This window comes from Siniperca chuatsi, linkage group LG19, assembly GCF_020085105.1.
Source record: "Siniperca chuatsi isolate FFG_IHB_CAS linkage group LG19, ASM2008510v1, whole genome shotgun sequence".
In the NCBI taxonomy this organism is placed as follows: Eukaryota; Metazoa; Chordata; class Actinopteri; order Centrarchiformes; family Sinipercidae; genus Siniperca; species Siniperca chuatsi.
The window spans coordinates 23938035-23960863 of NC_058060.1; the positions used below are offsets into that span (position 1 = coordinate 23938035).

Consider the following 22829-nt stretch of genomic DNA (forward strand, 5'->3'; position numbering starts at 1 on the left):
TTTTTTCACCCTCTGTTACTTTTTGTTTTACTGTAAAACACTTTGTAACATTGTTTTTAAACACTGTTATAAAACTTATTATGTCAGGGCTCGTCCCCTAATGCGTCTTTATGGGGTTTTGGTCTGTTTTTATTAATCATTCGGCCATTACTCGTGCTGGAACATTAGGCGATTCATTGATTAGTAGTCAGTCAACAAAAAATTAATCGCCAGATATTTTCATAATTGTTAAAGCTATTTATCAAACAAAACTAAAAACTGCTCACTAGTTCCAGCTTCTTAAATGTGAGGATTTACTGCTTTTCTCTGTTTTACATCATTATAAATTGAACATATTTGAATTTTGGTCTGACAAAAACAACGTATTTGGACACACTCTGGAAACTTGTGATGAGCATTTTTCACTACTTTCTGACATTTCATAACTAATTAATCAATTAGTTATGCAGCTCTGGTCATCACAATATTCACGCATATGCTTTGGCCTTTAATACATACATGAATTCCTTCTGCATGACTGCATTTATCTGTGGAGGAACAGTAATACTGGTATAACAGCCACAAGAAGAGTCAGAAACACACACTGATATAAAAGCACTCAGGCAGCCAGCTGAAAGTTGACCAATATGAACATTTATTTCTGGAAAGAAGTTACAAATCGTTTCCAAAGAGTTTCTACTCAGATTATAAGATATGTTAATCTGATTTTACTTTCTTTTTCAGATACAGTCGTTGTTGCAAGGTATGTTTTTTTAAAATCTTCTATTCTGTTTTCCTACTGACAGACTGAAGACTGGTGGACTAAAGGATGCTGCGCTGTGAATGAATGTGCCTCAAATCAGGACAGTAGTACTTTATCGGTTACACGTTTCTTCTTTTAACAGCAACATGAGAGGAGGAGGCGCAGCGAGCGGACTGCAGAGTGGCAGATGTGATGTTCATGATATCGGCTGCACAGTACAGTGACACATAGGAGACGTAAAGGGACGTGGAGTTAAAGAGGCCTGTTTCCCCACCAGACCTGCCTCTGACAGTGCGATCATTGGTGTGTTCATCACATGTGACACTTATTCTGGAGTTAAAAATTAAACAAGGACCAGAAAATAAAGGCAAAAACAATGATAAGATCTTGAAAACATGAAGAACAATAGTTTTGGGTGTGAAAATCAATAATATGAAATGTTTTGAAGCCCCTTGAGGCAAATTTGTGATATTGAGCTATACAAATAAAATCTACTTGACTTGAACCTGAAACATGGAGAACGTGAATCAACTTCAACAATAAAAATGTTTGAAAGCAGAAATAAAGTTTTGAAATTTGGTGGGAAATATAATAGTTTATTTTACTTTTACTTAGAGTTCTTTATTTTAATTTAGCTTCTGCTTACTAGGTTTCGATTCGCTTAGAATGGCAAAAAGTTTGTAAATTGACATGATGGCTGCATATTAGAGCTGCAACGATTAGTCGATCGAGAAAGAAAATGAATCTGAAACTATTTTTGATAATCTAATAATCGTTTCAGACATTTTTTAAGCAAAAATACCAAACATTTGCTGGTTCCAGCTTCTCAAATCTGAGGATCTGCTGTTTCTCTGTCATATTTGACAGTAAGTAATTCATCTTTGAGTTTTGGACTGTTGGTCGAACAAAACAAGACATCTGAAGACGTCACTTGGACATTTTTCACTATTTTTTTGACATTTTATTGACTAAACAATTCACTGATTAAGAAAATAATCGTTAGTTGCAGCACTTTCTGCACTTCTTGGAATCATTCTTCGCTTTCTAACATTTTCCCCCTCTGAAAGCAAAGATGCATTATGAAGTCCACAGTGTGAAACACAACTTCTCACCGCTGAGGAGGCGTTAACATAGGACATTTACGCAACCTAAGATTTCTACCAGCGTCACAAAGCGTTGAAGACAATCCCCAGTGGCATTGCATGAACACTGTTAAGCTGTGTTCTCAAGACTCTCAGGAATTAAAAGGATAATACCGGAGTGTTTTCGTATCAGGAAGAATTTCAAGTCTGATCCCTCAAAAACATGCCGCCTACGAACAAGTTTGCATTTAAGAAATTATGAAAAACCTGTAAATTCCCACATGTGGTGAATGACAATTTGCATACAGGAAAATGTTGCTGGAGACGGTAACAAATGGACCGTAATTTTTAATGACACCAGTACCCTCCTTTAAAAATTGTACCTGTTCATCTGTTACGACCCAACTCAAATTCAAATATTTCCACTACAGGCTTTTATTAACCCTTCCTCTTGGCAATCTTGTCAGTTTACACTGGAAGAAAGACCGTTCTCAAAGCATCCATTCATTAGCCACATGCAGTGCTGCTGAGGAGGACAGGACAGACGGCCGAGGATGAAACAAGGAAAGAAGTACAATTTGAAAACAACACGATTCACAATGAAATTCTTGTCATAATAAATAACCCTACTACTGTTACTGCATAGCTCGGTGAAAGCAATACTTCAGAAAATAAATAACTTAAATACACGGCTGGCTTACAGAACTGCATCAGTATGTGCTCTAGCCCTTTTCACAGTTGGCTCATGAAAAAAAAATAAAAAAAGGACAAATAAATATCTAGAAAGGACTAGGTCAGAAACATCGAGCAGGGCTTGCTGGGCTGCGGGATCAAGGCGCTGGACTGCTTAGATGTGAAAGCTGGACAGTACATGTGACAACAGAAATTTTGAATCTGCTAAATAACTGATATGACTGAAGTACTCCAGGTGACATTTCAATGTCTGAAATTAACACAGCTATCTGCAAAACGCTGGTAAAATTCAGCTTTGGTGGATATACTGGTAAAAATCATCTAAAAAAACACTGGCTGGTAGTTCTGAGTCATTCACAGTTGCAAACCTTGTTTATACTGAGCTCTGTTGGTTGTGTAAGAGCTTAAATTCAAATACACAGAACCTGGTTTTGTACATGACAAATATGTAGATCCGTTTACAGGTAAATAAACAATGAGCCTCATGCAAGAACCACTCGCACAGAAAGATTTGTTTGAAACGTACGAGCGATTTAATTCACGAGTGGCCCAGACTTGTCTGCCTCTCTCTACACAAGGGAAAAACACACTTGCTTGACCTGAAATCATAACGCCTTAAGTTTAAATATGATACTGAAATTAACGAAAATAAAATACACAACTAAGACAAACTTAATGCAAAATAAAAATTCTGTTAACCATATATCATCATCATCATCATGGCTGCCAATTTACAGGTTGTTTTATTTTAGATTTTATGATTTTTTCGTGGCATATTTCGGCACAGCAACTTCTACATTTCAGTGGTTTCAGAGTCTTTCTGCAGGTCTCTGTCCAGTATCATCCTCTGTTGTAACACCTGATAGTGCAACATCACTTACTAAAGGCTATAATAACATCCTGTCTAATATCTCTGTCACGCCCCTTGACTGCCTTTCATATTAGTCATGGACCGTTTTGTTTAAAAAGACGTTCTTTAGCATCTAACCTCATGTTAAATCATTTCAGGACGTGATCGCATGTTGTTAACATGCTGTAGTAATATTTTCTAGCAGTTTCAGGTTGCTGTTAAATTTGTTTGCTCATTTCCAACAGCAGGACTTGAAGCTCTGCAGTGTGAAAGTCTTCTTTTTACTCTTTGGTAATGTGTGTGTAAGTGACACCTTCCCAGAAACGGAGCAGAACGGGCAGCCTTACATGGCAATTTTAGGGCTGTCGATTATGCTAATGATGAAATCTCACAATCACGCACCGCCTCATCAACAGGTGGCGTTCAGCAGGCTGAAACAAGCGATTTACGACAAGTTTGTGCAGTTAAGAGAGTTTGGTGAAGCCGACTTGGAGCACTCGTACGAGCAAACCTCACAGAACAAAGTAAGAAAAGTTCAGAATACGAAAATGTTCTCGCATCAGGCCCAGTGTTTCTTAAATATTTTAACTAGCTGCACATTTTATACTGTATACATTTTTTGTTCGTCTTTACTCGTCAGCCAGGAAGTTAATTTCAGACACCGCTAAATGTCTGTAACATTAAAGCATTGTGTAATACTACAGCTGCTTTGAAGGTTAGCTGGTAAACTGTGCATTTACACCCAAGAGCCACAATAAATTAAAAAAGTGCAGGGAATGTAGACGAGAGTAAATAAAGCACTGCCAGTGACTGTACGGATTCAGGGCTGCTCTGAGAGAAAGATCTTTCATTCCTATGCATGTTATCTAATAAAATAAAACTAACATCCTTTGACCCCTGCGGTGTACGAGTCCCTGTCACCGTTATCATACGACCTCATCACCGAATGAAGAACCTCGTGTACCATGTAGTGTTATGTTTTTTCCTCTCAATCTTACATTCAGCTCTCACACACACTCACACACACACACACACACACACACACACACACACACACACACACACACACACACACACACACACACACACACACACACACACAGAGAGGAAGCAGAGGGGGCACAGAAAGACACGGTGATGCTATATGAACATGAGCACAGTATGGTGGATATCTGGGAGTAAAGAGCAGAATTAGGACTAAAACCTGGAACGCACTGGAAGCGAAAACTGATTACTGAATTTATGAATAAATAATCTGACAGTTTACAGCTGGTAGCAGATTGAGGAGTCAGCAGCATCTGTAACAACATGTATCTGTTTGATGGTTTCTCTCTACAGTCCGCTTCATATATTTGGAGACAGGCTATAAAATTAGCTACACTACAGCATATAGTGTTAATATTTTGTTTATATACCTGATTTGATCGTTTGAAATAGCCGCAGTTATGTTTTGGCTTTCACTAAACTATTTTCTCAATACGAGCAACTTGATAAACGCTACACAGGATGTTTGTTAGACTTTAAATAGGTCTAAATCTCAGGGTGCAGGCAAAGAAACCTAATTCAGACAATTATTCGTGATACCGGTTTGTTTGACTGGTGAAATAAAATGAATGCAGGTCCATTTGTAAATGCATTAATCTGACGCTTCCAGTGCGTTTCTGCAATAAGCCTGACTGGACAGCCTAAATACAGTAGGTGAGTAGTAGAATAGGAAACTGACCACAGTCCAAACATAAACCAGCAAATTAAACCTTTTTTTCTCCCCACAAATATTTTTCCTTAATTTTCTGAGAAAGCTAATTCTGAAAATGTTCAAGCTGACTGTTAACATGTGACGTCTCACCACGCCACGCGTCGATTGGCTTCATTAAGAACAGCAAAGCTATGGCCCGGCCATCTTTTCCTCACCGTAGGTGAGTGCTGGTCTCTAGTTTAAAAGCCTGCGCATCAGTAGAGTCTCCCACCTGTAAACACCTGATCTCCCAGCGGGAGACTTCAGTCCTTGAACAGTGCATTCCCATTTCTATAAAAAGGAGGCTTGTTGTGGAGCAGACCTCAGCTGCAGCGTCTGACGTGCTCTAGCACATACTCTGGGAAGTGCAGACTGCACACCTGCAGACCGTCCAGTTTGCAAGGCATCCTGGGATACTCGTCCTCCTTCCACTTGTTTTCATCGGGGTCGAAGGTGAGGATGGAGTCACTGTAGTGGCCGTTGTAACACAGGCCGCCCAGCACCATGATCTGCCTGTCCAACACTGCCACCCCGTGGCCGCTGCGCCCAATTGGCATGGAGGCGAGGATGGTCCACTCGTCAGTGTCCGGGTCGTACATCTCGGTGGACGGGCAGCCCTGCGACTCGAAGGAAGCCCGCAGGATCACACACACGCCTCCGAACACGTACAGCTTCCCGTTGTGAGAGATCATCTTGTGGAAGCAACGGGCGTAGTTCATTTTGGATTTGTTCTCCCAGCAGCTGGCGTGGGTGCCGGGCAGCAGCGGGCCTCGGCCGACGCGTGTCCTGTGTGCGTCTGAGCCACCTGAGCTACCTCCTCCTCCCCCACCTCCCGCCTCCCGCCCTGGATCGAAAACACACACCTGTTTGGAGGTGGAGGAGGAGGTGATGCCGCCGGTGATGTACAGTTTACCGTTAAGCACTGTTCCCTCGTGACCGTACTTGTTTACAGGATACGGGTCCACAAACTCCCAGCGGTCCTCTGTGATGTCATAGCGCTCTGTGGAATAGAAGGTCTCGTCTCGTGTGCGGCCCGCCACAGCGTAAATAAACTTGCCGATGACGCCCACGGCAAACTCTGACCTGCAAACAACAAACACCATGAATATGTATCATTAAATGAATAATTCATTCAAATAAAGCTGGCAAGGAGTCTGTGAGCATCTGCAAAATCACCTTGAAATTAACATAATGTGGCAATGAACCAAAAAAAGAAAAGAAAGAAATCTCTTGTGCGTCTCACATGAAAAGAAAAAAGCAATACTGCACGAGTCAGAGCACACAGTACAAAAAACACTCGTTTGAGTTTCAGGCTCCTCTAACCTCGGCACAGACATGTCAGCCATGCGTAGCCATGAGTTCTGTCGAGGGTCATAGCGGTAGACTTTGGAGGAGGCGTGAAACTCCCCGTCAGGCCCCAGCTCCTCACCCCCCAACAGGAAAGCAAAGTTGTTAACGATTGCCAGGCAGTCCGGTCGCAGCGGTACCTGAGGTCCCTCCAGCTCCCACCACACCTGAGGGATTAAAACACAGGTTTCTGAACCCAAGACAGACACTGAATTCAGATTATGTGAAATGTTAGATGGAGGGATCAAAGTTGTGCTGCCAATATGATACCTGATTTTCGGTACAAATACCAAAAACAATACTTTTTCCGATACCTTGCTCTGAGGAATATATAAACATGTTTACCTACAGAACCCCCTTTTCCATCTAACAAATCTTAAATGTTGTCTAAACACAGCTGAACAAGAACTTTGCCTAGATAAAATTCTGTCTAAAATGGACAAATTTTGATTTAATTCAGAAACTCTGATCGAAAAACATTATGAATCTGACAAAACATTTGATGGCAGCTTGTATTTTCTGATACTCGGTGCTACATATATGCATTGTGGTCTGGAGGTTAGATACTCTGAGCTCTAACAAGAGGGGTAGAAAGCTAACTTTTCCCCCCTCCAGCAAGAGTAGAATCCCAAAAGTTTTACTTACTTTATTTTACTGCTAAATCTGTAGATGTTTTTGCCCCGGCAGCTGAAAATTGAGTGAGAATTTCTGACACAGTATTAAACTGGAATCCTCTTAAAGAACAGGGACTACTTTGTGTCTATAGGTAATTACACATCTGAGCGGAAATTACACGTGGAGTTCCCCAAGGCTCCATTCTGGGGCCTCTTCTGTTCAACATCTACATGCTCCCACTGGCTCAGATTATGGAAAACTACAAAATATGTTACCATAGACGACACACAAATTTCATGGACTCAGACCTGAATTTCAGCAGCCACATTAAAACAATTACAAAGTCAGCCTATTACCACCTGAAGAATATATCCACGATTAAAGGACTTATGTCTCAGCAGTATTTGGAAATATTTGTCCATGCATTTATCTTCAGTCGACTCAACTACTGTAACGATGTCTTTACAGGTCTCTTTCAATAACAGCAGTTAAAACTGATTAGTGCAGGTATATTATCTTTGTGCATGCCCTCATCTAAAAGAAGGTCAGAGGTCATGATCAGCGACAAAGCAGCTTGCTCAAAGACATTGCTAACTGATAAATGTTGAAACTATGCCGGCTCTAGTTAGAGAACAGCCTCTCAAAGTCTACTGGCATTCACAAATCTACTGTCTATGCAGCCCAACTCTCTAGCATGGGAATTATCTTTACTGGATCCAAATAAACCTTCACACAGGCCCTTGTAGGAAGACAAACGAGCAGACACCTTTGGGCGCTGCAGCAGCAGGATCTTGCTGTTGACCATACTGTGACCGATCATTCCCCTGAAGACAGCGGTCTGCGGGCGGACGGAGCGGATACGGTTGGAGCGCGTCTCCACCAGAGGCTGCTGGTTGACATCATGGAAGTAGCTGAGCGCCTGATCTACTTCCTGCCTCAGCTGTCTGGAGTAACGGTAAAACTCTGACGTCTTCACCTGCGGCAAGAAAGAGGAGGACAGAAGACAGATAGCAGAGACAAAATCAGTAAACCTGTGGAGTCTGCAGAACAAATTACCCTCAGCTGCCTACAGAATGAGGAAATGTGTCAGGACGCAGAACTCACCTTCTCAAAGATGTTGGCAGGAGTCATGAGGCAGAAGCGGATGGACTGCACGATGGTGTCGGTGTGCCTCCAGCGCCGCCGGTCGTGTCGCAACCACCCCTGGACCGCTTCATACAGCTCGATTTCTGGGAAGCGACTCAGAGCATCGCTGTTCAAGTATGCCTGGTTCAGAGACAGAAAGAGAGAAAAAGACAGAATTTAGAAAATGCTATCATTGGTTGACCTGTGAATGTATAATGCCGAAGTAGGTTTGAGGTAATTTAGAAACAGTTTCATCATTAGATGGTTCGTCCCCCAGAGATCACTCACATTTTTAACTGTAAAATGTCCCGCTCAGTATGTATCTTGGTCACAATTAATCCAACTAATTAGTGAAAAAAAAAAAAAGAAAACAACAACACAAACTTCCAGAAAGTGTTTGTATTTATAGTTCCAACTTTTCTGTTAGCAGTCTGCTGCGTTAATCGTACTAACAACAACAACTGAACCTGCAGTCTCTCCAGGCTGAGGTAGGACAGGAAGTCGGGTCGGCTCATAAGGGGGACAAAGTTGTCAAGTAGGAAGTTGTCGAGCTGTTCCTGGACGCCCTCCACGCCCACGCTGAAGTCCTCCAGGAGGCGCATGACCTCGGCACAGTTCTCCAGACAGATTTTGGCCAGCAGAAAGGAGCAGCAGAACTCCACCGCCTCCGTCAGCTGGACGTACATGGCCGCCTGCCGAGACAGGAAGAGAAACGAGAAGGAAACAGAGGAGGTATGTGTGAGAGCGTGTAGTGACAACTCCTGTGTCCGTTTTTCATCAGTCCTGGCAGAAATGGAAGCACAATTATGTTGCAAGAACCAGCGCAGGAAGGATATCAGTGGGTGTATGTCATTACCTGAAGGATCTCTTGAACGGTGGGCATGCTGAGCTCCAGTGAGCCGTAGTACATGAATCGGAGAATGTGGCCGAACCCAGCGGCTGTCAGCCCCTTCATGTGGATCTTGTCCTGGTCCCTCTCCCTCATGTCTGCTGTGAACATGACCCGGAAGTAGTCGCTCTGGGTGGCCAGAAGCGCCTTGTGGGCCTGTAGGAGGATGGAAACACCAGACGGACACGCAGCAATGTTTCTCGAGGAGGCCAAAAGTTTTTTAGTTATGACTTTTTGCTTGTTGTCTTCACACCTGGCCCTGATCCAGGACCATATACTACGTATCCTGTATGGATATCTCGCAGAACTCGGACGTTTCTGTCACAGATCCACTCATAAAATGTGTTACAGTAAGCATGTTGAAAATACAAACTCACTGGGTGGTAGAAAATATTCTTAATGACGTACAAGGTAGGAAAAACTGTCAGGTGACTGTAAAGTAACAAAAACATTTTATTTTGATAGCGAAAAGTCTTGCCTGCCTTGTATGGACTTGAATGGAAGAGACTTCTTTATGTGAGAATAAAATTTGTTTTTTGTTCCTTTACAGTTGACTGACTAGCTTCAAAGTGGAAGTTGATTTCCATCCATCCAGTGAGTTTATATTTTCAACATTCTTCCTGTAACAAATTTTTTGAGCAGATCTGTGACTGAAATGTCCAAGTTTCCCCAAGATATTCATGCAGGACCATGATATGTAGTATACGGTCTTGGATGAGGGCTATGAAACACCATGCATTTAAAGCAAGATATATCTGCGTGTGTGTGTGTCTTCAGCTTTATATGTGTACCTGGAAGTGGTGCTCCTCTATCAACAGTGTGACATCCAGCAGCAGACGCTCCTCGTACAGCGCCCGGAAGCCCGACGACACACTCCCATCGTGCACCTGGGACAGGTACACCTCCACATCTGCCCCCGACATAACACACCTGGAGGCATGAAGGAGAGCAAAGTGCAGGTGCGGATGGGGGAGGGAGACGGGGTAAGGTAAAAATCACAGAGCGTTAGAACAGATCTATAAGGTCACAACACTGAACTTGGCTGCAGTGCGAACATAAAGCAGGGATGAACTACAATTAACAACTATTCAAAAATGAATTCAGCGGCACAACACTGCGAGTCCTCCAAGGAAAATATTGTGGTTGTGTGTGTGTGCTGCTGAAAACAGTAAGTCTGGGACCGGAAGGGCATTCAGTAGGACGCTCAGCATTAAAAGCTCAGCACTTCAGCTGCTGCATCCTAACAAGCCGTTACTCTTTCACAGCCAGTGTGTGTTTCTGCGCTGACGCACTGGGGAAATACCGCGCTCCAATGCAACACAGAGAGGTTGGTAAAAATAAAGAGAAAGAAAGGAACTCCTTTAAAAAAAAAAGAAAAGCATCCCGCATGTCATTTCATCCAATTTCTTCAGCATTAAACAAACAGTCATGCACACACACAACTCATAAAAGAGAAAAAAAAGTAACATGGACACACACATAACACTTGCACACAAGAAAGAGTAGAAAACACAAACACACACATCATCTGCACACCTCCACAAACTCAGTCGCTCATTAAGAATGCAAATGTAAACAAACACACACACACACACACCGCACACTCACCTCTGATTGGCCACGGGCATGTCAGAGGGGGTTGTCCGAGCCAATCAGAGGACAGTGCCCCTTGTGTCCAGTAGATGCTAACAAAGTCCCTTTTCTGAGCGTCAATCACCTGGACGATAAAGTCAACACAACCGCCACATTAAAGCATGAACGTCTGCAGGGGCAAACTGCAATTAAAAAAGCCATACAAGGACTTCTGTGCATGTTAAATATCTTTAGTTAGGGCCAAAAGTATGTGGACACCCGAACATTACACCCATGTGTGATTGTTGAACATCTAAGGCAGACAAGGGCGTCCACTGTCCACATAATTTTGGCCTTGTTGTGTATTTCAACACAGGTGAGTAGGCAATTTCTTCACTTCTCGTATTTTAATACAGAACAAAACTGTAGCAAAAACAGTGTTAATTGCAGGAAAATTCATTAAGGCTGAGATCTGGGAACACTGATAGAAACAAACAAAAACAATCAGACAGTTAGACAGGCTGGAAACAAACCTCCAGGTTAGACAAACTTATTTGTAAGAGAAAAGGAAGGTGAACGGTAAAATGATTAACCAAACTGTCCGTTGTAAACATCCATCACAGTTTACAGACCCACTTCCTGATTCAACTTTGTCCTTTCACTTACTGCAGGTGTGTGCACACAGTTTTCCTGAGGTTTACCTCCAAATAATTAGATAATCTGGATAAACTGTTGGTTTGTTTACAATCTGACTGATCATCTGACAGCTTCACCCGTCGGACTTAGTCGGAGCGATCTCGCCGTGTTCCCAGACCTCTGCTATTACTTTGGTTGGTACAATGTTATCATAACCAATAGGAATGATGGCCAGAAATATGAAAAGTAAGACCCAAGTTGTAATAATAGGAATGAGAAATTTAGCAACCAATAAAAGAAACAAAAAAGATGTCCTACTGGCCAGTGGCCATATGAAAAGGGATATGAAGACATTAAATGTGGAAGGAATATGAAAACAAATTGCTTATAACACTTTTCTGTACTAATCTACGAGTGGGACAGGAAAGTGGGTCAAATGTAATAAGACCAACTGGTAATATAAGTACTATACTGTAATAAAACAATACAATACCCATCCTTTAATAATAGTGACTTTTTATTAAGAGATTACTTTTTTAAATACTTTTCAAGCTCCTTTTATTAGTAACAGCAGCATTACGATAACTGACTCTCATGCCTGTGCACAAACGTCATGCTCAGCTGCATAACATTACTCAAAGAGCTGTTAAGGATTCAGCGTCTTGCTCAAGGACACTTCAGCATTGTGGGGACTGTGCCGTAAAAGGGCTCTAACCTCAAACCCCGTCAGCCCAAAATACAGGGAGTGGAAATGAAGCCGGTGGTCGAGAGGAATGATGGGTTGGATGGATGCTGAGTTAATAATGACAGAAAGAGGTTTGCTCAGGTTTCCGTTGAACATGCAGTGTTGCAGAGTGAAAAATCGTACCTTTTGGAGCCTGGGCGAACAATCACAGGCTTTGACGGCTGAGCGCTAAGGGGGCGCTCGCATTTCCTGTGTTTATGTTTCCCTGGTTCTAACAAAGGAGACAAGAAAAGACATCCATAAGACGGTGAGGAGGAGCAGAAAGCACAACAATATCCTCAAATGTTCCATGACACATTCAGGGGTCTGCAAGGTACAAGTAGTGAGCTCAAACTATTCCACGGCACACAAGTGCAAATATCAGCTGTGATACAGGACAGTATATCAACATAAATGTCATACAGTAAGGCATATGTATTTACAAAAATCCAAGGAAGTGACAAACTTTGCTTTCCTTTTCCTTGTTCCTCAGTAAGACTAATGATTTAAACTGGCAACATGTATAACAGATTAAACATTTAAGGGCTGCAACTAACGATTATTTTCATTATTAATTAATCGATTAGTCTATGAAATGTCAAAAAATTGTGCACATCACTATGTGTCAAAGCCCAAGATGACATTTTAAAGATGCTTGTTTTGTCCAAAACAGTCCAAATCTCAAAGATATTCAATTTACTATCACGTATGACAAAGAAAACCAGCACATCCTCACATTTGTGAAGCTGAAACCAGCAAATGTTTTGGCATTTTTCATTTATAAATGACTGACACAAATAAAGCTCTCGTTATCTTATTTGATCAGAATCAGAAACACTTTATTGATCCCCGAGGGGAAACTCTTTCGTTACAGCTGCTCACTGTCACATCAGTGCACACAGGAAGAGAGGTACTAAGCAAATCAAAATATAAAACACTATAATACAGCTAAGCTGATCAACAGCAATATAATACAAAAGTTTCAAGTTACACTAACATGATCAAACAGAGGAAAGCAACTAACAAGTATTTGTGAGCTGTAACCAGCAAATTGTTGTTTGGCAATTTCCCCCTGACAAATGACTACAATTATGCATCAATTAATAACACAATAATTGCTTATACTCACAAATGAAAACTATTTAAATCAACTAAGTTAATTACTTCCACATTAATCCCCAGTCGTACTCGATACAAAACTACAACTGTGGAAAGTTAAGTAGCGAGAGCAGCAGCAGTAAAACTTTATGTGGGTAATTACGATATTTACAGGCTCTTTAAATCCGTGAAAATCTGGGTGTAGTTTGGTGTCAGGAAGCCTCACCCTGACCTGGGTTTGCCTCTGTTGTCAGAGTCTGTCACTGCAGCCGAGCTCACCTGCCAACAAGTTTAACTCCCTCGGTGCTTCACAATCACCTGCTAAGCTCATTTTTAGCATAGCTGTCACTCACAAAAGAGCAGTAGTTCACGCTGAGTGACTCGTTATAAATTGAGACGTTTTGTTTACGTTACTGTGTCGGTCACATTACAGTCATGACAATAGGAGGAACAGCCGTTGGGCAGGCAATGCTAAAAGCAATGCTAACGTTAGCAAAGAAGGGGTAACCGTTAAACTAACTGACTAACTTTACTTAACACTGACACGGGCAGCACAACAGCGGGTTGGAGAAGCTAGTCTCTGTACTGTTACCTTCTTTAGTTTTCGTTACAACAGCGAAAAGAAAGTATGCTACAGAGACCTTACATGCTAAGATTAGAGCCCAAAAACAAAGGCTTAGGCTACACATAACGGTGCACGTACAACTCTGGCTCCCGAAGATGAAGGCGGTGATGTTAGCTAGTTAGTCATGTGCGAGAAGTAAATGTAAAAAACGCAGATATTTTACTCTATAGCTAGCTACCTGACTAGCTAAATTAACTGTCACGATTCTCAGTTGTGGTGACAGGAGCTACGGGGGATCCGACACTGCTCGACCGGGGTAACAGCTTTAGCTTAGCTGCTAAATTTGAGCCGTCTCACCTCGGCGGTGCGAATCCCCACAACCCCTCTTCGACCAGGCAGCTCTGGCTCCTTCGGACATGAAGTTGCGGGTTTTATTCCGGAATCAAGAAAGCGGACGGCAGAGGTGCGCTGCCATGTTATCGTCCAGTCTACCAGACGAAGAGACCCCCCCACTCGGCTCTAAATTAAACGGGTAACAATCCACAGCGGTCCACAGGCTTTGCGGACGCCATTTTCTGCACCGGCGTCATTTCCCTTTTGGGCGGAACTGAAGGGCGTTGTGCGGTGCAGCAAAGATTGTATATAGACAAGATGGATCACTCTCAACTGTGTTGGCTTGACCAAAGCTTTAGCCGGAACTTTTCCAAGGAGAAATGTTGATAACAATCATAGCTCATGCTAAGGGGGCCCCATACAACTCCTTACTGTTTTCTTAAGTGTGGCGGTTCAAACAACACAGATTTAGGCTTGTTATAAAGTCAAAGACACAGCTAAACTAATAGAGTCTGGAGTGTACTGCGAGGCAAAGCGGGCGAAAGTTTTACTGCGTGCCAGTCTGTTTTTAATAACTGTATTAATTTGTATAAAGTATAAAAACCACTAAAGCACAATGTCAACTGAAATAAGGACCTTAAGGCAGGTTTTGGATTATCTGGCGGTTAATTCCTGTAGAGGGGATACAATATTGTGTAAATATCTAGTTTTAAAACCTTTACTAGGCTGTTTGTTGATGTTGTGTTTAAAATGCGCATATTCCCATATTAATTTACATATAGTTACATTTCAAACTAATTGACACAATGGCAAACCTGGTGGCAGGTAGCCCAGTATTCCAGGGTTTGTCTTGGAGTACACATTACAGAACTACAAAGCCCACAACAAACAGGACGTTAAAAAAGCCCTTTGATGACGTCACTAAACAACGACGGACCTGACACATGAATAAGGATCTATTTCTTTACTTTTTGGAGTAGAAAAAAGTTAGTAAAAACTTGTGCCCTGTTCGGTGATAAACTGTTATTGAGTGCATATAAACAGCAGCAGCTTTATTACATAACACGTATTTTACAGTAAAAAACAATAAATTGCATCAGCCGTTGTGAAAGGACCCCGTTGCCTCTACCTGGATGAATCACGGAGTTGCAAAATACGTCTTTGTTACTTGTCAGCCAAATCAAATGTATAACAGACGTCTTGTTCTAGACATATGTGGTTTTCTACTGACACCCCAAAAGTAAACATAATTTGATGTAATAACCGATTGTTAGAAAAAAGAAACAACTGTTTTCATCGGTTGATCAGGCATTCGCCGGAGACGCCTTCTTCATTCCCTTTTCATTCAAGATGGCGGGTGACGAGTCTGGTACAACGCTTGGTCAGCCTCATCTGGCCAGACAAGACCTTAGTTCTCTGGTAAGTGTCAACGTAACAGATTTTACACATTTGTATTTTTATATCGGTGGCTATCGGCACGCCGTGTTGCTAAAATGGTTATTCAAAAGCTGAACATTTTTAACGTTAACGGTCGCCGCCGCCGCCACCACCCGGCACATGACTGCAGGCCCGGCGGGGCGGAGAGCTAAGACACCCGCTTCACTTTTAAGATTAGCTTTAAACTAAATTTTATCAACATTTCAAAATGAAACAACCGCTTGACTGTATCATATGTATTTGCAGCGCCGTAGTAGTTGCCATCTTTGTTGTAACGTCAATAATGTCTGCTTAGCCCTGTCGGATCAAAACGTTAGCATCATTTGCTAAATTGAAGTAAAATCTATTAAAATGTGAATGGGATTCGTAACGGTGATGGAAGCAGGGATGCGGTTCAGAATAATCCCACTTTTTGCAGGCTTTCATATGTTTTACATCAGCAATTGATTTTTTTTTTATGTGTTGATGTTGGTTGAATGTTTTGTTAGTGATGTTCGCAGAATATGGATCCCTACCTTTTTTATTTTTTTTTATTTTTACTTAATAGTCAATAAAGTAAATGATAGTAGACATGGGACAGACACAACTTGCTTCGTTATTTTATCAGTTTACCAATTTCAGCTAAGTTTCATGTGACTTATTTAAAAAAACAAGTGCATATTTATGAAATGTAAAGCTCAAGTCTAGTATTACTGATTGATACTAAAATATATATATATATATATATATATATATATATATATATTTATCTATCAGTTAACCAGTTAGCCAAATCAAATATGATATACTAACAGTGTCCACTTCGCATGCAGAGTCAGTATGGGGCAGTGTTTGCATGTCCGTCACAATGCTGATCCCTTTGTTTCTATTCACCTCCAGGATTAAAGAGAGGGAGGGAGCGCTGCTCCGCTCACAGTGAAAACCTGGCAAATTCTGTGTTGTTTCTCAGTGTGTGTGATGAGTCTAATGTGAGTTGTCCTCTTGGCAGGATGTGTCTACTTTGACGCCTCTCTCTCCAGAGATCATCAGCAGACAGGCCACCATCAATATTGGTATGGGAATCAGGCAAGAATTGATCAGATTTCGTGTGTGTCAGCATGCTGCCTTGAAGCTTGGACATGACATGAGGCCTGCCTGTTCTGTCTTCCTCTCTCCTAGGCACCATCGGTCATGTGGCCCATGGAAAGTCCACAGTAGTGAAGGCGATTTCTGGTGTTCACACTGTCAGGTTCAAGAATGAGCTGGAGAGGAACATCACCATTAAGCTAGGATATGCTAACGCTAAGGTAAGTGGCGCTGGGCATTGATTATTCCAGGGGTAGTACAGGCTGTTCCTGTCTCCCTGACCTCTGCCTCCGTTTTAATGTTGAAGGGCAGTGCCTGTATGCTTTTGCCTATTTTAACATTTTACAGCCCCTAAGTTAGAATAGGATCAGTTTTTCATGCATGCACAATAGTGAAAATGCTCAGTACATATTATTCTTACCAGGATAGAAAACAACCAGGGACTTCTCAGTCAGCCAGTGAAGTCAATTAATCATTTTAATTAAGAAGTTTACACACAAGAGTGCTAATAGGGCATAAACTTTGATAATGTGAAAGGAGTTCTGTTCATTGTTTTATATTAATGCCCAAGTCTTGCAACAGATTTCCATATTTTTCTCTCTAAAGTAAAACTTTTTTTAGCAACTCTATAAGATGGAATGTATCAAAAGCGACCCGACATTTCCATGTTTTTGTAGGTCTATAAGTTGGACGACCCCAGCTGTCCCAGGCCAGAGTGCTACAGGTCGTGTGGCAGCAGCACTCCTGATGAGTTTCCCTCAGACATCCCAGGCACCAAGGGCAACTTCAAACTGGTCAGGTAAGACTGAAGAGAGGGGGCAGTCCTGTCCCAAAAGCACAGATTAACGCTTTTCAGTTTAGGGTTTCAGCTATTAAACATATCTACTCCTCAAACCCTTTGGGATCAGTTTGACTGCAAATTAATTTTTTAATGCATCAGTGGGACTTTTTCTTGTCTTTCTCCCAGACATGTGTCATTTGTGGACTGTCCTGGTCACGACATCTTGATGGCGACCATGTTGAACGGAGCCGCTGTCATGGATGCAGCCCTCCTGCTTATTGGTAAGTCTCTGATTGCTTAACTCCCGCCAGAAAGACAAACTCTGGCTTAATTTGTGTGTTATAGTCTCTTTAGAAGTCATCTGATTTTTGTTGTTGTGTCTGTCTGCCAGCGGGTAACGAGTCGTGTCCTCAGCCCCAGACGTCAGAGCACTTGGCGGCCATAGAGATCATGAAGCTGAAGCACATCCTCATCCTGCAGAACAAGATTGACCTGGTGAAGGAGAGCCAGGCCAAAGAGCAGTACGAGCAGATCCTCGCCTTCGTACAGGGTGAGTCGGCATGAACCTGCACTCTAAAGAACCGGGTTCTTTCAAAATCCAAAGCAACTAAATGTTCCTTACAAGAAAAGCATCACATAAAGTACCTTCAAAGAATATATTAGAAGTGTGTGTGTGTGTGTAACTCTGCACCTCTTCATCAGAGTACAAACAGCACTCACCAAACACTCATCGTTTCCCAAAATATGGATAAATAAGTCACAACTTTGGTGTCTCACTGGGAAACTACAAAGGTTTTACAGCCCTCTTTCAGGCCTGCAGAGGTGAGAGTTAGTTACCGCAAATATGTTCAAGTAGGTCTATCTGCAGGTGCACAGTACTACAGGACATGCCTACTACATGATACGCCCTTGTGACGGTTGCAGTTTGGTTAGGTTTAGGCACTAAAACTACTTGGTTTAAGAAAAGATTGTGGTTTGGGTTAAAATAAGTACGTTAATCAGGAAGTTATCTCAGGGGGTGTGTCGTGTAGTCTGCGACCCTTCTCAATATGATGGGTGGAGTATTACCTGGTGTAAGCTTTTACGTTGTCTGCAAAAAGCTGTCTCATTGTTACACATTAAGTTCAGCTGATGTTGAAATAGTGATTTAAACACAACAGCATTTTAAAGTTACCTGCAAAGCCACATAATGTTGAAATCTGATCAAATAGGTGCCTTTTTACGTTTTGTCCACTTCAAACTAGCGTTTCTTCAGGCCACTTTCGTCTTTCTCTAAACCCCTGGTGACCATGACCCGATGTTGTGTGTAGGGCTGCAGCTATCAATTATTTTAGTAAATGAGTATTCTACCGATTTTTATTCCATCGATTAATCGGATAAGAAATACTTTTGCTTTATTAAAGAGCAACAGTAAATATGCAAAAGAGAAAAAAAACAGGTCTCTTTTAAAATGAACAACTAATTGGTTTCCTTTTTAGAAAAATCTACATTTTTGTTTCCTAAATTGCATACAATAATATTATCTGTCAAAACTAAACCCATTTAGTGCATTTAAGTGCCATATTACATTCTGGGTTTTAAAGAAAACATGTTCTGAAATGCAAAAACACCTTTTGCTTTAAAAAAAAAAAGTGTGAATATACTTAAGTTGAAACTTGTAGTTCTGAATGTTAACTACAGCTCAGGCATAAAGTTAGCCTTTACAGTCTTCCCTGTGGCATCTGTGGGAGGCAGAAACGAGTGGACAGGAACTGTGACTGTCATAATATAACATGAATGAAGCTCACAAATTGACTGCAGCATTTTATTTTCTGTGGTTAATATCTTGAACAAAACCTAGCTAACTTAGGGACGTCATAACTAGCCACCACATCGATTTACGTTGTTAAGTAGCCATTACATACAGCCATAATTAACATAGCCTACGTTCTTTACCAGCCTTCACACACCTTGTGTCGCTCTGTGGACTGGATGCACAGACTTTCTGCTGAGATGCTGAAGCAGAGACGTCGTGCTGTTGTGGTCAGCTGGTTCAGTTTTACAACAGACGCACTGTGCAGAGATTTGTGTAGTGAAGTTACTCGAGGAATCGTTTCGGCCCTAGCTGTGTGTAATGTTTCTCCTGCAGGCACGGTGGCAGAGGGCGCTCCCATCATTCCTATCTCAGCACAGCTGAAGTACAACATCGAGGTGGTTTGTGAGTACATCGTCAAAAAGATCCCAGTGCCCATCAGAGACTTCATCTCCGAGCCCAGACTCATCGGTAAGAAACAGCACACACAGGTTGCTTCTTTCTTCTCAATAACCCGCTGTGTGTGTGTGTGTGTGTGTGTGTGTGTGTGTGTGTGTGTGTTATCTGCTTTTTGTTTTCCTCGTGTTTTTAGCCTCGCACATTACACTTTCATTGTTGTTATCTTTGTTAATATAAATACTCTGTTATTAAATGAAACCCGGTGAACGTCTTCTGTGTTTCAGTCATCAGATCTTTTGACGTGAACAAGCCCGGCTGTGAAGTCGACGACTTGAAAGGAGGCGTGGCAGGAGGAAGTATCCTGAAAGGCGTGCTCAAGGTCGGATTGGTTCTTGTTACTGGGTTCACAGTTCAGACATGCACATTTCAGCCTTCATGCAGTTATCTTCCACTAACGTCGTGTGCTCCTCCTCTCTGTGTGTGACCTCCAGGTGGGTCAAGAGCTCGAGGTGCGGCCAGGTATCGTGTCCAAAGACCACGAAGGAAAGCTGATGTGCAAACCCATCTTCTCCAAGATCGTCTCTTTGTTTGCTGAGCACAACGACCTGCAGTATGCTGCACCTGGAGGCCTCATCGGTAGGTCCACACGCACACTTTTGAACCTAGGTTTATCCTTTTTATCTAATAAGAAAGAAATGTATCTTTTTCATCAGAGTGGGAAATTACAAGCCAGGTAGAGTCCGATGCAGCAGTCAACCATCCCACGTTCTTTTGAGGAGTGACAGCAACTCATAAACCAACAAACTTGATTAGACTGTGACAGAAGACCTGTGCTATTTTGCTAAATGAACGGTTTCCATCCAGCACCTGTCACTCATCTTGAAGACAGAAGCTGCAGATTATGTTTTCTGTGTTTCTGATTGTTTAGCTTTCGTAAGTTTGTTGTTTGCCTGCTTTGACCTCACCTTGGTGGCCATAACCAGCTTGCTTCTGGTCCAAAACTTACTGAACATAATTAAACGAGACAAATTTACATTCAGACATCAAAACCCTGGTTCACAGAGCGATATGAGCTGAAAGATGAAAACTACAAGTTTCACAAACAACAAAACATTTCAACAATAATTTAGCGAAGTAAACTCTGCTTGTGTGCAGGTGTGGGCACTAAGATCGACCCGACGCTGTGTCGTGCGGATCGTATGGTCGGTCAGGTGCTGGGCGCCGTCGGAGCGCTGCCAGAGATCTTCACCGAGCTGGAGATCTCCTACTTCCTGCTCAGGAGGCTGCTGGGAGTCCGCACAGAGGGGGACAAGAAGGCTGCCAAGGTGAGACATGCATCATGGGAAATGTAGTCCTTCTGAACTATAAGGGAGGAATGATGTTGAAGAATGTAACTGGAGTGAAGCTGAAAAAATAGAGAAATGTCTTAAGTAGTGACATTCAAGGCCTTGAAACAGCGTTTAGAGGAGTTTAGTGTGCGGTGAGAAACCGCCTCAGTCATCCAGAATCAGGTCGTTTCAGTTGTAAAGTGGGTCTGATATATTCTTGAGACTCGATGAACAGCGTCGTGACGGGATCCTTTATCTCTCTGTGTCTCTGCAGGTCCAGAAGCTGTCTAAGAACGAGGTGCTGATGGTGAACATCGGCTCGTTGTCAACAGGCGGCCGCGTCAGCGCCGTCAAGGCTGATCTGGCCAAGATCGTCCTCACCAACCCAGTCTGCACGGAGGTCGGAGAGAAGATCGCTCTGAGTCGACGCGTGGAGAAGCACTGGCGGTAAGGATCGGGGTTGTCCAAACCACAATCATGACGAAGCAATAATATACACCTTTTTTTTTTTTCTTTTTTTTTTTACATTTTTATGTGAAAATGATCCGTTTTCAGGGAAATTGTCTTATTTTATTGCACTTTTATACAGATTGCTGCTAGGTTTTTTTTGTTAATTGATTAATTTGGATCCTCATTAGCTGTTACCAGCCGCTACTCTTCCTGCGGTCTAGATATCATGTTTGCCTAACGAGGGGCAAAGTAATGCTTTGTACTAGTGTCAAGATAGTAGTTAGATAGCTAACAATCTAGCAACAGAACCAGTTTAAAGGTAGTTTGATAGAAAAGCACATGGGTGATGATAACTCATAGCCAACAAGCACAGAAAGAGAAATCTTTATCGTCCACTACAGGGCATCCAAAGCTAGCCTGTACGCTTCTATCATTTTATTAAAATGTGGTTTTGTCCATTATATAAAGAGAAGAGCTGAGAATCTGGACACTCAGATCTGTATAAATATTGATTTATTGATGCAAGCTTTTGGTCAGAGACCTTTTTCGAGCATCAACAGGAAAATAAATAAGTTTGAGAGCACTTTCATTATCTGGACTCTTTGTAAAGTTAGGACGCTGCTCATTGGGGCTCAAGAAAGAAGGAATTTTAGTAATTAGAAAGCCTCTATGTGGTCGTCTGATTGGCTCCTCTCCTTCTTCTTCCTGTCAGTCTGATCGGATGGGGACAGATCAGGAGGGGCGTGACCATCACGCCCACAGTGGACGACGACTGAGGAGGGAAATAACCGGGACGTCACCGTAGAAACACTTCCTGTCGGCTGGACATCGCAACCATCACACTCTTCTTGGCTTTTTGTTGTTTTTTGTTTTTTATTTCCACAAGGAGGAAGGAAGTGAACAGAACGGGACATGTCAGTGTTGTAAAGATATTTAAAGCTGCCTCCTCCCTCTGCTCCTCTTTCTCAGTGGCGACACGAGGAGGTCAAGTTGTACCGGTACCTGTTTTTACTGCAGGTGAAGGAGAGCAGAGGAGGAGAGGAGGCTCTTTAGACTATCGTCACAATCTTCCAGAGAAGGTTCACTTTCTGCCTTCAGAGTGAGACCGGGGATTCATTCAGTGCAGAAAGTATCCTGTACTGTCCACAGATTTCAGTCAGATCTAATAAAATACGTTTGGAAGAAATCTTTGAGGTCTGTTTGTCGGGTTTCATTTATGTTCCAACACACTGTTGCAGCTGAAAATTAAATTAGTAATTAACTGCAAATAAGTATAAAACTTGAAAAAGGTCTCTAAGTTAATTTATCTGTCAGAATCAGACTTGTGTCTTAATTGAGACTGATAATTTTATATTTTTTGCCATCTTTTACTGGAAGATCAATTCACTATTATACAAAACACTAATGTTTAAATGAACAAGCAGATTATAGTTCAAATCTAACAGAATTAGTAGCTTTTATTTATTTGTGTGATGTAATGACAAATGGAGCTGAAGTTGTTTGTCAATTGATCTGTCTGGAGCAATTTTGATAATTGGTTCCCCAAAAAAAGTACTTTAAATACCAAATAT

The 22829-nt window shown here is 42.0% G+C and overlaps 3 protein-coding genes across 4 annotated transcripts in view; 2 read left to right on the forward strand and 1 right to left on the reverse strand.

Annotated features, from left to right (window-relative positions):
• Positions 1–22829, forward strand: part of LOC122866379 (hemicentin-2-like) — a 480239-nt gene that overhangs the window by 414158 nt on the left and 43252 nt on the right. The window lies entirely within an intron of this gene.
• Positions 612–14282, reverse strand: klhl15 (kelch-like family member 15). Of its 2 annotated transcripts, XM_044176011.1 has the most exons (10): positions 14031–14083; positions 12155–12242; positions 10687–10795; positions 9870–10008; positions 9046–9234; positions 8657–8881; positions 8169–8330; positions 7831–8040; positions 6426–6616; positions 612–6185 (listed from the first exon to the last, which is right to left on the reverse strand). In XM_044176011.1, the coding sequence occupies exons 3-10, from the start codon at positions 10704–10706 to the stop codon at positions 5426–5428; spliced, it is 1896 nt and encodes a 631-aa protein (XP_044031946.1). In that variant the 5' UTR covers positions 10707–10795; positions 12155–12242; positions 14031–14083; the 3' UTR covers positions 612–5425. The 2 variants fall into 2 exon arrangements, with proteins under 2 accessions (XP_044031946.1, XP_044031945.1); XM_044176010.1 differs by lacking the exon at positions 10687–10795 and having other exon boundaries at positions 14031–14282.
• Positions 15302–22444, forward strand: eif2s3 (eukaryotic translation initiation factor 2, subunit 3 gamma). Its single transcript, XM_044176020.1, has 12 exons — positions 15302–15425; positions 16432–16495; positions 16602–16729; positions 17186–17307; positions 17476–17570; positions 17681–17839; positions 19418–19552; positions 19765–19859; positions 19972–20116; positions 20636–20805; positions 21083–21255; positions 21971–22444. Exons 1-12 carry the CDS (start codon positions 15357–15359, stop codon positions 22032–22034), a joined length of 1419 nt encoding a protein of 472 aa, XP_044031955.1. The 5' UTR covers positions 15302–15356; the 3' UTR covers positions 22035–22444.